Below are 15782 nucleotides of genomic sequence, written 5' to 3'. Positions count from 1 at the left end.
GAGGGCCTAAAACAGAGCCTTGTGGGACCCCACATGACACTGATTGATATGCCGATGAAAGATGGCCAAATGAAACAAATTGCTGTCTGTTAGACAAATATGAAACAAACCAATTATATACAATACCACGACTGCCATATGAATGTAATTTGGCAAGCAGAATTTTATGATCGACAGTGTCAAATGCCTTACAAAGGTCAAGAAAGATACCACAAGAGTAAAGGCCTCTCTCAATTGCTCTTTGTATTTTATCTGTAATTAATAAGAGAGCATGCTCTGTTGAGTGGCCAGCTCGAAAACCAAATTGGCCACTATATAAAATATCAAACTTATCCAAGTATTTGACAAGTCTATTGTACATTAGTCGTTCTAATATTTGATTGAAAATGGATAATAAAGAAATAGGTCTAAAGTTAGAGACAGAAAAACGTGACCCAGATTTATACACAGGTATTACTCTAGCAATTTTAAAAGAATCTGGGACACTACCTGATGAAAAAGAAAGATTGTATAATATTTGCAGAGGTTTTGAAATCACAGTATTTAAGGTCTTAAAGTGGCATTCCACCATTGGATGTATTCTTTGGCATAAAATACGACAACATATATAAACGGTATCACTAGATAGAGAAATCTTTTAGCTTCAAAATGATATATCAAACAATTTTTTGACAACGACAAGTATATTAATTTTGCGACCAAAGTCAACTACCCTTTTAATTTCCGCGCGGTAGTGAAACGTGATGTCATCGGCAGGTTCCCCTTCTTGTGTACCACGTGTCGGTGTCCTGTAAAGTTATCCCACCTCTTGGATTTGTCCTACCAAGCCTACTGTGCATGCGCGAAGCCTACTGCGCATGCGCACAACACATGACGCCATTACAAATAGCAAGTTCTCATGCAGACCGTTTTATTTTTCACAAGTCATTACAAATTATTTGACTCGGCCAAAGACTCGACCAATACGCACAAAACATAAAAATCGGCAAATGCGTGAAATACTCACCGATTTTCTATCAGCCCAGCTGATCGGTAGGACAAAACTACTGTTGAATTTTCCTACCCTCCTGGATTTCGCGCATGCGCAGTAGGCTTCGTAGGACAAATCCAAGAGGTAGGATACATCATGTGGTACACAAGAAGGGGAACCTGCCGATGACATCACGTTTCACTACCGCGCGGAAATTAAAAGGGTAGGTGACTTTGGTCGCAAAATTAATATACTTGTCGTTGTCAAAAAATTATGTTTGATATATCATTTTGAAGCTAAAAGATTTCTCTATCTAGTGATACCATTTATATATGTTGTCGTATTTTATGCCAAAGAATACATCCAATGGTGGAATGCCACTTTAAGTAATGGGGCTGGTAAGCTATAGGGGCCATAAGCCTTCCCAGACTTAAGCCCAGAAATAATATCCTGAATTTCTCCAATTTCTACATAAGTCAAAAGAAAACTGTGGTGAAGTGAAGCAGAAAGGAAGTCAGAAAATGAGGCATTCACCTTTGGAATTGAATGACTTACATTTTTCCCTAAGTTAGCAAAATAATTATTAAAATTCATTAACTATGTCAATTTTATCTAATAAAGTTTTGTCAGATGACATGATAATCTTTAAAGGTGTAACATAATTTTTTGAATTAAGGGTGACTAGCTCTTTTATGCCTTTCCAAATATTTTTTATGTTTGATTTATTATAAGTAAAATAATTCTTATAATATTGTTTTTACTTACATTAATTAAATGATTTAGCTTATTTCTATAGACTTTGTATTTAGCAAAAAGACACAGATTTCTAGTTTTCATGAATTTTCTATACAATTTATTCTTATAACCTATTGAGTTTCTAATTGCTAATGATAACCAAGGTTTAGATTTAAATTTAATTTCCTTTCTAGACAACTTTTTCAAGGGGGTATGGGTATTAATAATCTCACTGGATTTTGAAAAGAAAATAGTAAAAACCTCATTGAGGCAGCATGGTGGTGTAGTGGTTAGTGCTGTCGCCTCACAGCAAGAAGGTCCGGGTTCGAGCCCTGTGGCCAGCGAGGGCCTTTCTGTGCGGAGTTTGCATGTTCTCCCCGTGTCCGCGGGGGTTTCCTCCGGGTGCTCCGGTTTCCCCCACAGTACAAAGACATGCAGGTTAGGTTAACTGGTGACTCTAAATTGACCGTAGGTGTGAATGTGAGTGTGAATGGTTGTCTGTGTCTATGTGTCAGCCCTGTGATGACCTGGCGACTTGTCCAGGGTGTACCCCGCCTTTTGCCCGTAGTCAGCTGGGATAGGCTCCAGCTTGCCTGCAACCCTGTAGAACAGGATAAAGCGGCTCGAGATAACGAGATGAGATGGGAGAAAAATCTTATTGATATCATTTGTGCCACCAAATAAGCTTCCCCAATCAACATCTTGAAAGTCAGAGATCACAGCATTATTATCTAACTTGGAAAAGTCTCTCATGTATTGTTGCTCATCACAAGACTTGGATTGAGTCGATTGAAAGAAAATTTGGTAGATGGTCAGTTAAAGGAAACACAATACTACCACTGTATGTAGTAAATTCTCATGAATTAAAATAAATATGATCAATCAAGGCAGCTGAATGACTGGTAATTCTAGTAAGCTGCAAAATATATGGCTGAAAAGCAAATGTAGATAATTGATTAAGAAATTCACCTGTGGCATAATGGGCATCTGATTTCAAGAGATCGAGATTAATCTCATCTCATCTCATCATCTCTAGCTGCTTTATCCTGTTCTACAGGGTCGCAGGCAAGCTGGAGCCTATCCCAGCTGACTACGGGCGAAAGGCGGGGTACACCCTGGACAAGTCGCCAGGTCATCACAGGGCTGACACATAGACAACCATTCACACTCACATTCACACCTACGGTCAATTTAGAGTCACCAGTTAACCTAACCTGCATGTCTTTGGACTGTGGGGGAAATCAGAGCACCCGGAGGAAACCCACGCGGACGGGGAGAACATGCAAACTCCGCACAGAAAGGCCCTCGCCGGCCATGGGGCTCGAACCTGGACCTATCTATAGTTCAAAGAAGAAGCCGTATCTAAACATGATCCAGAAGCGCAGACGTCTTCTCTGGGCCAAGGCTCATTTAAAATGGACTGTGGCAAAGAGGAAAACTGTTCTGTGGTCAGACGAATCAAAATTTGAAGTTCTTTATGGAAATCAGGGACGCCGTATCATTCGGACTAAAGAGGAGAAGGATGACCCAAGTTGTTATCAGCGCTCAGTTCAGAAGCCTGCATCTCTGATGGTATGGGGTTGCATTAGTGCGTGTGGCATGGGCAGCTTACACATCTGGAAAGACACCATCAATGCTGAAAGGTATATCCAGGTTCTAGAGCAACATATGCTCCCATCCAGACGACGTCTCTTTCAGGGAAGACCTTGCATTTTCCAACATGACAATGCCAAACCACATACTGCATCAATTACAGCATCATGGCTGCGTAGAAGAAGGGTCCGGGTACTGAACTGGCCAGCCTGCAGTTCAGATCTTTCACCCATAGAAAACATTTGGCGCATCATAAAACGGAAGATACGACAAAAAAGACCTAAGACAGTTGAGCAACTAGAATCCTACATTAGACAAGAATGGGTTAACATTCCTATCCCTAAACTTGAGCAACTTGTCTCCTCAGTCCCCAGATGTTTACAGACTGTTGTAAAGAGAAAAGGGGATGTCTCACAGTGGTAAGCATGGCCTTGTCCCAACTTTTTTGAGATGTGGTGTTGTCATGAAATTTAAAATCACCTAATTTTTCTCTTTAAATGATACATTTTTTCAGTTTAAACATTTGATATGTCGTCTATGTTCTGTTCTGAATAAAATATGGAATTTTGAAACTTCCACATCATTGCATTCCGTTTTTATTTACAATTTGTACTTTGTCCCAAATTTTTGGAATCGGGGTTGTAAAAGAAACAGAAATGGCTAAAAGAATATAGTTTTTTCCCCCCTCCAGTATCTCCTGTTCCACACTCCAGCCCAGTTGGTGGCAGTAATGCACCTTTAAGCGGTTTGCCAACCGCCAAAAAACCCTAAGGCAGAACAACAAAATGGTGGAGCATGTTGCTGAACCAACTGGGGATGAAATAACTCTACTCAAAAACAAAATGCCATAAAAATACAAAAAAAAAAGCAACAATATATGGAATGAAAGTATTCAATGGTCAGAATGCATTTTTATTTTTTCAAGAATTATTATGGCATTTTTCGCAAATTGCTACTGTCATTTCGCCGGTTTGTTTACATTCTAAGCCGAAATTATTTTGTCAGATGTTTTGTATAAAATTATTTATAGAATTTTCAAAAAATAAAAAGTGGTCTGTTTCTCAAAATCCAGTGAATGTGGATAGAATAAAACAATTATTCCACTCAATCTTTTCATACATGGCTTATAACTGACTTGGTGCTATGCGCCTCATCGGCTATCAGCTCATGTACGACTTGATTTTGTGGAATAATTGTTAAATATCACTTATGTTTTGTTTTTTTGCTAATTATCTAACTGCTCTGCTTATTGTTAGCTATCTTTTTTTAAATGTTTTAGGCATTAAACATTGTACTATGATGATTATAACTATTATTATTATTTCCATTTATAGAATTTGGCAGATGGCCATATCCAGAGCAACTTAAAGAAGTGCTTTGCAGTCTCCATCAAAACATATGCAGTACCATGAGCTGGCACACCAACAAAAACACTACAAGTTGGGTTTTTAATTAGTCCTCATCATTATTATTGTTCTCATCTCATCTCATTATCTGTAGCCGCTTTATCCTGTTCTACAGGGTCGCAGGCAAGCTGGAGCCTATCCCAGCTGACTACGGGCGAAAGGCGGGGTACACCCTGGACAAGTCGCCAGGTCATCACAGGGCTGACACATAGACACAGACAACCATTCACACCTACGGTCAATTTAGAGTCACCAGTTAACCTAACCTGCATGTCTTTGGACTGTGGGGGAAACCGGAGCACCCGGAGGAAACCCACGCGGACACGGGGAGAACATGCAAACTCCACACAGAAAGGCCCTCGCCAGCCACGGGGCTCAAACCCGGACCTTCTTGCTGTGAAGCGACAGCGCTAACCACTACACCACCGTGCCGCCCCCATTATTATTGTTGTTGCTGTTATTTTAAATTAGCATTATGGAGCACTAATCAGAACATCGATGTACAGATCATTATGGAAACTGAGTAATACAATATCTAAATACCTTATAGCAGTAATCTGAAGTGTAGAGAACTTGAACCCCATAGGACATCTGATTATGGATGGTTAGTAAGGCTTCATCCATTTTCAATGTAGCTTCTGCAAGTTAAAGATGATACCGCTATATAAAAAAGATCCTGATAAGTTGAATTTTCCTTTTAATTATCATGCTGGCTGATATATAATATACTTAACATGTACAATTTCAGTAATAATTTAAATGAACCAAGAGAATAAATTTGTTGTTTAAGCTCAATACAAATACTTATGACAAATTCTTTGATATTGAAGAACTAAGAGAAATAATAAATAATTCCCTGATACTTTTTCATCTTTTACTAGAAATAAAAGATAAATTCTAGCCTTTCTTGAGGGCTAAAGATCAGGCTCAATGAGAAGGCTAGCCTTCTCGCAAAAAAGGAGCAGTGACTAAAAATGTGACCCATGTTGACATCTCCAGGACTAACACAAATCTCCAAAATTTGGTACATGCTCAGATTGCTAGCAGAACAGCTTTTCTTGACAATCTTACAAATAAAGTTTTTGATGCTGTAATAAAAACATATGTCACTCATAATAACAGGAGCATTCCAGCATGACAGCTGCATGCTTGTTTACAAAGTACTGAAATTCCAGAACAATTAAATGTCGCAGATAATTTGTTTTCAAATTTCTAAATGTCAACACTTATTTTAGTAATAAATTGTATCCTGCCTGTATTCATGGTCATCTCACATGGTCCTGTTGTGAGAAGAAGAATATAGAAAACATGTCTCAAGCTGCGGATCTCCATCGTCAGCTAAAAACCTGCTTCGCTACTGAACTCATTTATTATAGGCTACAAAAGATATAAATAAAGAGTTCAAAGAGCACAGAGGTGTGTTGGATATTTCCCAAGGTGGTTATGACGCTGTTTGTCATTTCTCATTTTAAAACAAGGTTGCCAGCTCTCGTGCTTTTGGCATATGACTCATGCTTTCATGTCCTATCTTAGTATCACGTCAAGCAAACACTCATGTCCCTGCAGGGGCAGGAGCTTTAATGCTTGTCAGAACCCCACTTTCACGATACAGTAACTGAATATATTAGGCAATGAATTTAAGACTTGTGAAGGTTTAGTGGTTAAGATTTTGAGCTGGCAATTGCTCAGAAATTCGTGATAAAGATTCTTAACCTTCACCATGCTCAGTTGCATTAATTGTATCCTGTCTGAATAGTGAAAACATTTAAGGTAAAAGGTTTGTTGTCCTCAGCAAAGCATCCTGAGAAACCTGAAAGCGCTCTGAGACCATCTTACGGTATGTGAAATTAGCTAGGCCTTTAGGGCTCCAGCAGCTTTAGTTAGGTACATACCAGGATAGTCACAAAAAATAAAGTGTACCCAGTTGATTACACTAATTATTGTTTACAGACCCCCAGGGCCCTTGCGTATGATGTCACGCATCACATGATAATTACACCTGGGGGTCAAACACACCATCTTTTGTGTAAAGAAGGCTTAATCTGTCTTCAATATGTTTTATTTTTGTGCTGTTTTTGGTTGTTCAAATCGAGAAAAAGATAAAAAGGCATTACCGTCTCCCCGCTATCAAGAAAAATGTTAACAAAGAGAAGCAAATGCTTCAAGAACAACAAAGAAATGAGTGGTTAAAGAATACGATGAGAGGCACCAAGCCTGAAAACTCCAGAGAAATTTGTGATTGTATATAAAATGTATTTTTAAAAAATAGAAAGTCGGAAGCGAGTATGGAAGAATTTGCTTAAGAATCTCGTTTTATTTTTTCTGCTCGCATTCGAGTTAGCTTCTTCATGAAAAAGTGTTTGCTTTTCTTACAGGTGAAGCAGCTTCCTTATTCAACACAGAAAACTCAGACCGGTTTCAAACAACTCAGTAAAAAAAAAAAAAAAACAACAAGGAGAGACATGCGCGATAAATCCTGAAAGAACAGAAAATCTTAAGAGCAGAGAGAGCTGAAGCTTTGTTTCTGTTATCAGAGGAACCCAGTCCTATGCAAAATGTCACCATGGAGCCAGAGTGTAGTAGCTAATGACCCTACAGTTCGAGAGAGTTCCACACACACAGACTGAACTTTACAACAGCTGCATGCATGTGAAATGGAAATAAATTGACTAAGGCAGGAAAAACTATTCCAGATAAAATTGTTACTGTCAGTTACACACTTAACCTGTGTGACTCAGTTGTGCCTTTTGAATAGAGAATAAATGAAGAGGGAACTGAACATTCACCGTTTATTGAAATGATTATTACAGGGGTGATTACAGTTACTAATATGACTATAGCTACAACTGGAAAGCGCTGATTCTGTTAACATTTGTAATTTTTTTGTACCATCCACTATAGTTAAAATTAAAATAAAATCTTACAATATTGTTTGAAAGTCTAGTGCAAGATATTTTATTTTACAAATAACAACACTTCAGATATTGTTTTAACAATAATAAGCATCACTGTATAAATGACAGAGTGCAAATAGTTGTGTAACTAGAAGTCCTTGGAGTTGCTGAGTCATGGAGGGCCGGGAATACCATCTAGCCAACAGTTCAGGTTGGTGCTTTGGCTTTCGCAACATTCTGTTCCCAAAAGCTGATGTCGGGAAAAAAAGTCTTTACACAAAGGAGGTTTTCTTGCTTTTGTAATTAGTTTTTTTTTTTTAACTGTTCTTCTGTGTCGGGACTCTTCGGGAAAAAGAAGGTATATTCCAACATGTTGCTAATGCTAGGACACAAATCTGCACTGTCAATCCAGTCATTTTGAGGAATTTTATATGTGAAATGGAATGAATGTGGCTAATGAACTCTAATTTTGCGTATATCTATCCCTTTGCTTCTTTCTGTCTAAGATTTTCCAAGTAATCTGGCAGTAGAGCTTTTTTTAGCTGTAGTTTTCTTCGGACAACAGCAACAGATGCCGGACAACTTCGCTTGGCTTTAGTATGTGCACAAAGTTCACTTATCCCCCAGGCACAGGGTAGCGATGGTTGCCAAGGTAAATGTGACATCAGTGCAAAGGGTCTATTCTGAATTCTTTTGTGAATTTAATCTCAAATTCACCTGTAGCATTTGTGTCCATCATAGCTTCAGTAGGGGTTAATCAGAACATCACAAGACCCATGCATAAATGGTCACATTTTCTATATAAATATAGAAAATATAGTCACATTTCCACAGACTGAAGCTATCTCGGATCATTATTTCATCTCATTTAAAATGTGTCTTAGTAATGATAGAAGCACTCTGCCATGCTAGTATGTCAAAACCACATTCATGTCGGCACATAGTTTTATCAGTAATCTCCCAGAGTTATCAACTTTGATTGGATCGTCTCCATATCCCACAGAACTTTATCAGGGAATGGAATGCTTAGTCAACGCTCTGCTACACTCTAGATAATGTAGCTCCATTTAAAAGAAAAAGATACTGCAATTAGACAGAAAAACTAGCACCCTGGAATAACAAATCACACTTGCACCTTAAAACAGACCACTTGAAAATTAAACCGTAAATTGCATCAAACTAAACTGGTAGTATTCCAATCAGCATGGAAGAAGAACCTACTGAACTATAGAAAAGCTCTTAGTGCTTTTAGATCAGTGTATCTCTCCACCCTAAGAGAAGACAACAAAAATAATCCTAAATTCTTATTTAATACTCTAACAAAATCAACTAAGAATAAAGACCACCAGAGAAACAGACACACAATCAATATGTAGTAGTGATGACTTTATGATTGTTTTCAACGGCAAAATTGAAAACGTCAGGCAAAATATTCAGACTAAAAATCAAAAGCCAGACAATTTGACTGATCGCTATCAGCTTGTAGATCTAAATGGTGAAATGGTAAAGTTTGATGTTCCATAAGGTTCTGTTTTAGGCCCACTGCTTTTTTCTTTATATAAACCCTTCAGACACAAGGAAAAACGCTATGGAACTTCATGTGGTTAGCGCTGTCGCCTCACAGCAAGAAGGTCCGGGTTCGAGCCCCGTGGCCGGCGAGGGCCTTTCTGTGCGGAGTTTGCATGTTCTCCCCGTGTCTGCGTGGGTTTCCTCCGGGTGCTCCGGTTTCCCCCACAGTCCAAAGACATGCAGGTTAGGTTAACTGGTGACTCTAAATTGACCGTAGATGTGAATGGTTGTCTGTGTCTATGTGTCAGCCCTGTGATGACCTGGCGACTTGTCCAGGGTGTACCCCGCCTTTCGCCCGTAGTCAGCTGGGATAGGCTCCAGCTTGCCTGCGAACCTGTAGAACAGGATAAAGCGGCTAGAGATAATGAGATGAGATGTCAACCACCCGTGTACAATTGTACACATTATGTCCAAAGGGGATATGTTACCTCTGGGTAAAATTATTCATAAACATAGTACAGTATTAACTTCTACTGTTATGCTGATGACACACAGTTGTATGTTTCAGCAAAGCTTGATGAGAGACACAAGCTAGATCAAGTTGAGGAATGTGTGAAGATACTGGATGCTAATTAACTTCCTTTTACTTAATTCTGACAAGACTGAAGCACTTGTACTAGGATCATGTGCAGCTAGAATTAAGCTGCCCATTACATACTAACTCACTAAGGCCATTCAGTTTCATCATGTGCAGCAGTAAAAGGCCCTGGTGTGTTTATTGACTCCATTCTTTCATTTGAAGCTCATTTAGATAATATTACTAGAATAGCCTTCTTTCGTCACCTTTCAAAATGTGACAATGAGTCAGTCTCTCTTTCAAGCTACACATGTTGCTCCTGAAATACCAGTGATCCTGACTGTTTCTGCTCACTAGACCTGCCTTGTGCCCTATTTCTGGTTTGAGTTCTCATCACTTCGCTCCTGCAGAGGATAGCCCCAGATAGACAGCCAAGAGATACACTTAGAAATTGTGAAGATGGCTTTGGATTGCAATTTATATGACCATTTTTTTAAAATGATGGCTTAGGCCTGAAATTGCCATGATCATGAAGACAGCACAACTGTTCCCTTATTTTTTTTTTAATCAAATGATCTAGGTTTCCAAGACCAGGACATTATAGAAACTATCATAGTAGAAACTCTTAACTTTCTTTGTCTTTGACAGCAAATCCTGTCCTGTTTCACTTAACATGGAAACACCTTACAGCATTTCTGTTAAAGGCAATGAGTCAGAGCAAATTACAATCTTCAGTAAAACCTCTACTGAAACCAAAATGATTATGTCATGGCATTCAATTAACTCAATCATCCATCCATTATCTGTAGCTGCTGTACAGGGTCACAGGCAAGCTGGAGCCTATCCCAGCTGACTATAGGCGAGAGGCGGGGTACACCCTGGACAAGTCACCAGGTCATCACAGGGCTGGCACATAGAGACAAACAACCATTCACACTCACACCTATGGTCAATTTCTCATCTCATCTCATTATCTCTAGCTGCTTTATCCTGTTCTACAGGGTTGCAGGCAAGCTGGAGCCTATCCCAGCTGACTACGGGCGAAAGGCGGGGTACACCCTGGACAAGTCGCCAGGTCATCACAGGGCTGACACATAGACAACCATTCACACCTACAGTCAATTTAGAGTCACCAGTTAACCTAACCTGCATGTCTTTGGACTGTGGGGGAAACCGGAGCATCCGGAGGAAACCCATGCGGACACGAGGAGAACATGCAAACTCCACACAGAAAGGCCCTCGCCAGCCACGGGGCTCGAACCCAGAACCTTCTTGCTGTGAGGCGACAGCGCTAACCACTACACCACCGTGCCGCCCTACAGTCAATTTAGAGCCACCAATTAGCTTAACCTGCATGTCTTTGGACTATGGAGGAAACCCATACAGACATGGGGAGAACATGCAAACTCCACACAGAAAGGCCCTCGCTGGCTCGAACCCAGGACCTTCTTGCTGTGAGGCGACAGTGCTAACCACTACACCACCATCCCACCCAGAATCATAATGTATATGAAAAAAACTTTACTGAAATTAGGCAAAGCTTATCTAAAAATAGGGAGGCATGCATTGTTCTCTGGTTTTTAGTTTTAGTCTCTGTTTAATTGTTACACCCAAGTGCTGCTCACTGTGTCAGTATTTTGGAGAAAATCTTAATTTGAATTCAAGTCAATGAGCTAAACCTGACCTCTCCAAGATGGCGGCATCGTTGCCGTGTCTAGCTTAATTAACAGACGCATCTACATCTGTGCCCTCAATGACTATTTACACGTCGTCGTATTTCATACTTCACTTTGGCTCAAACTCACAAATGATTTCCGTGTCCCTTCAAGGACCCTTGTGTAGAATTTAGTTACTTGGTTTGCAGAGAGGATGCACTAGCTAGGCTTCTTCCGCCCTGCCTGGAGGGGGACTTTTCATTCCATCTCGGTGTGCGACAGCTGGATAGCCGACTACACGTACTTATGTGTTAACAGGTACTGCATATTAACACGACAATTTCATTAGTTTTGACCCCAATCGCCTTCCATACGTTAGTCTAAATTCCCAACCTGTATTATGATAAACCCCGCCTCCTGGTGTCGTGTTGGTTGTAGGTGGCCAATGGACATGTGAGGCTGTGTGTAACCATGGGACAGTAATGCAGGAGGCGGGGTTTGTGAGAGCACGGGTTATGGGGACATGTTTAATCCAGAGCAGGAGAGCTGGAGGGGTAGGAAATTAAGGAATACTGCTCTTAGACAAAACATGGTAGGTACATTGTACAGACTTTATTATTATTATTATTATTATTATTATTATACGACTTCAGCTATTATATTAAACTGTCCCTAGCTCACAGTGCGCATTTTATTCGTATTCATCTGCTGTCCATTTTATAGTAAGCGAGAGACAATGTGTTCCACCTGTTGCTGTTGTTTCTCTGCCAGACTGTCCGTAATTTCTTTACTTTATATCAGTGTACACTCAGGTTTCTCGCCTGTCTGTGTTTATACCATCAGCAGCACATGCTGCTATAACAGTGCTGCATTTTCAGACATGTTTTGTCCCTGTTTTGTCCTGAGTTGTACATTTGTGTGATCCGCGCGCGCATGTCTTGAGCTCCTGGACTCCTGCAAGACTTCGCAGATGATCTTGTTGCTAAGAGACGTGTTGATTGATGTGTGACGGTGTTATCAGCTTCATTGTGTGACTGTTTGCAGTGAGATGCGACACTGCCGCTTCACTCACACACTCACACACAGGAAAGTGCTGATGCTGATCATTCAGACTCAGATCCAGAGTTGCAGTCTACATCATTACAGAGAAAATGCCACTGATCTGTGATGTCATGATCAATCAGTGCTGATTAACTATAAGAATCTGCTAAAATGGCTTAATTTTGTTAAGCCATACATTACACAAACTTACTGTCCTTATCTCATCTCATCTCATCATCTCTAGCTGCTTTATCCTGTTCTACAGGGTCGCAAGCAAGCTGGAGCCTATCCCAGCTGACTACGGGCGAAAGGCGGGGTACACCCTGGACAAGTCGCCAGATCATCACAGGGCTGACACATAGACAACCATTCACACTCACATTCACACCTACGGTCAATTTAGAATCACCAATTAACCTAACCTGCATGTCTTTGGACTGTGGGGGAAACCCACGCGGACACGGGGAGAACATGCAAACTCCACACAGAAAGACCCTCGCTGGCCACGGGGCTCGAACCCGGACCTTCTTGCTGTGAGGTGACAGCGCTAACCACTACACCACCGTGCCACCCGACTTACAGTGATATCATTTTTTAATACAACTGAGCAGTTGGGCCTTGCTCAAGGGCCCAGCAGTGACACTGAGGGTTTTTTTTTCCACCCACTATGAATAATGTTTGAGAAACCTTTTATCTTTAAAAAAAAATCATCTCCTTTCTTACTGTACCCTCTGAAAATAGGATTAAGTGTTAAACTCATGATCTCGTGAGACTCCTGTAAGGCTTTTGAATGGGAAAGGGTTAAATAACCCAGTGTGCACTCCAGTGAAACATGGTGAAAGCTCCTAAGGCTGGAACTGCAAGTCATCATTGCATCCAGATGGGTTACAGTGCAACCAATCATACAGCTCCTTTATGAAACCTCCCCCTGCTGAATGATTGTATTACTCTTGCATTGCTGTTTAAGGTTTAGTAATGTAAATATATTGTTACTAATATAGAATTTAATTTTTATTTATATGTATTAACATATACAGTATTTTTTATAATAATAAAAGCCATGCACATAACGTTATTAGAGACAACATACTGGATGGGTTGAAATTAGGTTGGTGTCTAACCTCAGGTATAATGGGTCAAGTGGCCGGTGTTGTTTTTAGTGTAATTGTTTTAGAACTCATGGTCTAATTATGGCGGCACGGTGGTGTAGTGGTTAGCGCTGTCGCCTCACAGCAAGAAGGTCCTGGGTTCGAACCCCGGGTCCGGCGAGGGCCTTTCTGTGTGGAGTTTGCATGTTCTCCCCGTGTCCGCGTGGGTTTCCTCCGGGTGCTCCGGTTTCCCCCACAGTCCAAAGACATGCAGGTTAGGTTAACTGGTGACTCTAAATTGACCGTAGGTGTGAATGTGAGTGTGAATGGTTGTCTGTGTCTATGTGTCAGCCCTGTGATGACCTGGCGACTTGTCCAGGGTGTACCCCGCCTTTCGCCCGTAGTCAGCTGGGATAGGCTCCAGCTTGCCTGCGACCCTGTAGAAGGATAAAGCGGCTAGAGATAATGTGATGTGTGTGATGTGTGTGGTCTAATTATGTTGTCAGATTCTGCACTTTTCTTACATTTATGGCAACACACACATTCACAGTGTAGCAGCAGGTAGCATTGCATCCTTTCACCTCCAGGTTCAGTCTTGAGCTCTGCTTACTGTCTGTTTTATTTACATGTGGACTTTTATGTTCTCCCCAAGCCCATGCCTTGAGGTTTCCTGGTTTCTCTGGGTAGGTGGATTGACTAAGATAAATTGCTCATAGATGTGAATAAGTGTGAATGTGTGTGTGTGTGCATGTTGCCCTGTGACTGGACATAATCCTACCTCATGTCAAGTGGTCCCTGGGATAGACTCTGGATCCCCCTCAACCCTGTCTGGGATAAAGCAGTTACAGTACTTAAAATGAAGGAATGAAAATTACATTTATTTTATGACGTTTGACAAAATTTCTTCTTTAGAATGGTTTGCAGAAGTCAAAGGGGTCCTTCTTGGGGGGAAAAAAACAAACAAAGTCTGTGTGCTAGAGCATAATGGCCTGAATTTAAAGACACTAACATGACATTGCCTGATGCATGAGTAAATATAAAATATTTTTTTTTTAGTCTTGCTGTGTCTTGGTGCATCTTTGTCTAACCATATGGGGTGAAGAACTAACTAAAGCACAGCTATAATGTGTTTTGTTGTAACTACACAGGCTGGTAAGATTCAGGTCCTGACTTTGGAGGAGAGGGAGCAGCTCCTCCCCATGCTCCGCAATGCACAGTGGGCTGAAGTGGTGGGCAGAGATGCCCTCTATAAGGAGTTTGTTTTCAAAGACTTTAACCAGGTGAGCATCCACATAAAACTAGTTATTACTTTTCTCTCATTGGCAATGAAAACACAGCATATGTGCTGCAAGTAAAACATCAAAAAATTTTCACACATATAATATGAATCACATTCTCTCTTAGGCCTTTGGGTTCATGTCTAGAGTCGCACTACAGGCTGAAAAAATGGACCATCATCCTGAGTGGTTCAATGTTTACAATAAGGTATATGAGTACTAATAAGTTAAGCGTTTTCATGCTTATCATGAGCAATGAAAATTCATTCAATAGTTTGCCAGTAACACTATCCCCTCCCTGATTTTCTCTTTGCCAGGTTCACATCACTCTGAGCACACATGAGTGTGGAGGATTGTCGAAGCGTGACATTTCACTTGCTACTTTCATTGATCAAGTCTCAGTGTTGTGAGGATGACTCCCTTTCTTTTTGGCACAAACAGACCAGACCCCTTATGTCTCACACTGCTGAATTAAAAATATTTAGTAAGTGGGGTTTCCAGATACAAACTAATCCAAACCCACACTGAAAATCTTTGATGGTGTGTTACACAGACAGTATCAATAAAACCACAGGATACATTATCTGTAAATTAATAATCCTATGTTTATAATAGATAGGATGGTCTCATGTCTTATAGATATAACCCAGTATCTACTCTGCCCTGAAAAGTATTGTGCCTTTATTTTCTATACAGTGTGCACAGGGTATTGCTGTCCTTACAAATTCAACTTTGTAGAGTGTCTCAAACATTGTGATGGTTAAACTGGGCAACTCTTTCCAAAATAAAGCAGAACTTTTCACCCAGTGATTCTGAATTTATACTGAGTATCTGCACACAATTGTTTTCCCAATCTTTTCACATGCCTTTTAAACAAAAAATATGCAAAGCAGATGCCATGAAAGGGTAACAGAGTTTGAATTGTCCACTGGTTACAGCCGTTGCCCACATACAGGGGGTAAATTATAAATCAAGGAATAGCAGCTCTACTTCAGTGTGTAAATATTTCTGTTTTGGGTTAAGGGTTTAAATTAACT

The 15782-nt window shown here is 40.4% G+C and overlaps 2 protein-coding genes across 2 annotated transcripts in view; one reads left to right on the top strand and one right to left on the bottom strand.

Moving 5' to 3' along the window:
* The window catches only part of si:dkey-192p21.6 (uncharacterized protein LOC565246 homolog), a 61593-nt gene extending 55557 nt beyond the window's left edge, over positions 1-6036 (bottom strand). Inside the window, exons 1-2 of the mRNA XM_060924768.1 lie at positions 5958-6036; positions 5248-5342 (exon numbers count right to left, since the gene is read on the bottom strand). Coding sequence (XP_060780751.1) covers positions 5248-5342; positions 5958-6036 — 174 coding nt within the window. The remainder of the gene's footprint in view (positions 1-5247; positions 5343-5957) is intronic.
* A 5792-nt stretch (positions 6037-11828) lies between these two features.
* Positions 11829-15551, top strand: pcbd1 (pterin-4 alpha-carbinolamine dehydratase/dimerization cofactor of hepatocyte nuclear factor 1 alpha). Its single transcript, XM_060924767.1, has 4 exons — positions 11829-11931; positions 14617-14748; positions 14873-14953; positions 15063-15551. Exons 1-4 carry the CDS (start codon positions 11863-11865, stop codon positions 15153-15155), a joined length of 375 nt encoding a protein of 124 aa, XP_060780750.1. The 5' UTR covers positions 11829-11862; the 3' UTR covers positions 15156-15551.
* Positions 15552-15782: the final 231 nt, after the last annotated feature.

The sequence above is a fragment of the Neoarius graeffei genome, chromosome 7 (assembly GCF_027579695.1).
Source record: "Neoarius graeffei isolate fNeoGra1 chromosome 7, fNeoGra1.pri, whole genome shotgun sequence".
In the NCBI taxonomy this organism is placed as follows: domain Eukaryota; kingdom Metazoa; phylum Chordata; class Actinopteri; order Siluriformes; family Ariidae; genus Neoarius; species Neoarius graeffei.
This window is presented reverse-complemented; position numbering and strand designations above follow the sequence as displayed.

What these genes read in the sequence shown, in the direction of transcription:
- pcbd1 (XM_060924767.1), top strand. Translation starts at nt 11,863, where the DNA reads ATGTTTAATCCAGAGCAGGAGAGCTGGAGGGGTAGGAAATTAAGGAAT. An exon ending in TTTTCAAAGACTTTAACCAG is followed by an intron (nt 14,749 to 14,872) that starts GTGAGCATCCAC and finishes ATTCTCTCTTAG; the next exon opens with GCCTTTGGGTTCATGTCTAG. An exon ending in GGTTCAATGTTTACAATAAG is followed by an intron (nt 14,954 to 15,062) that starts GTATATGAGTAC and finishes TCTCTTTGCCAG; the next exon opens with GTTCACATCACTCTGAGCAC.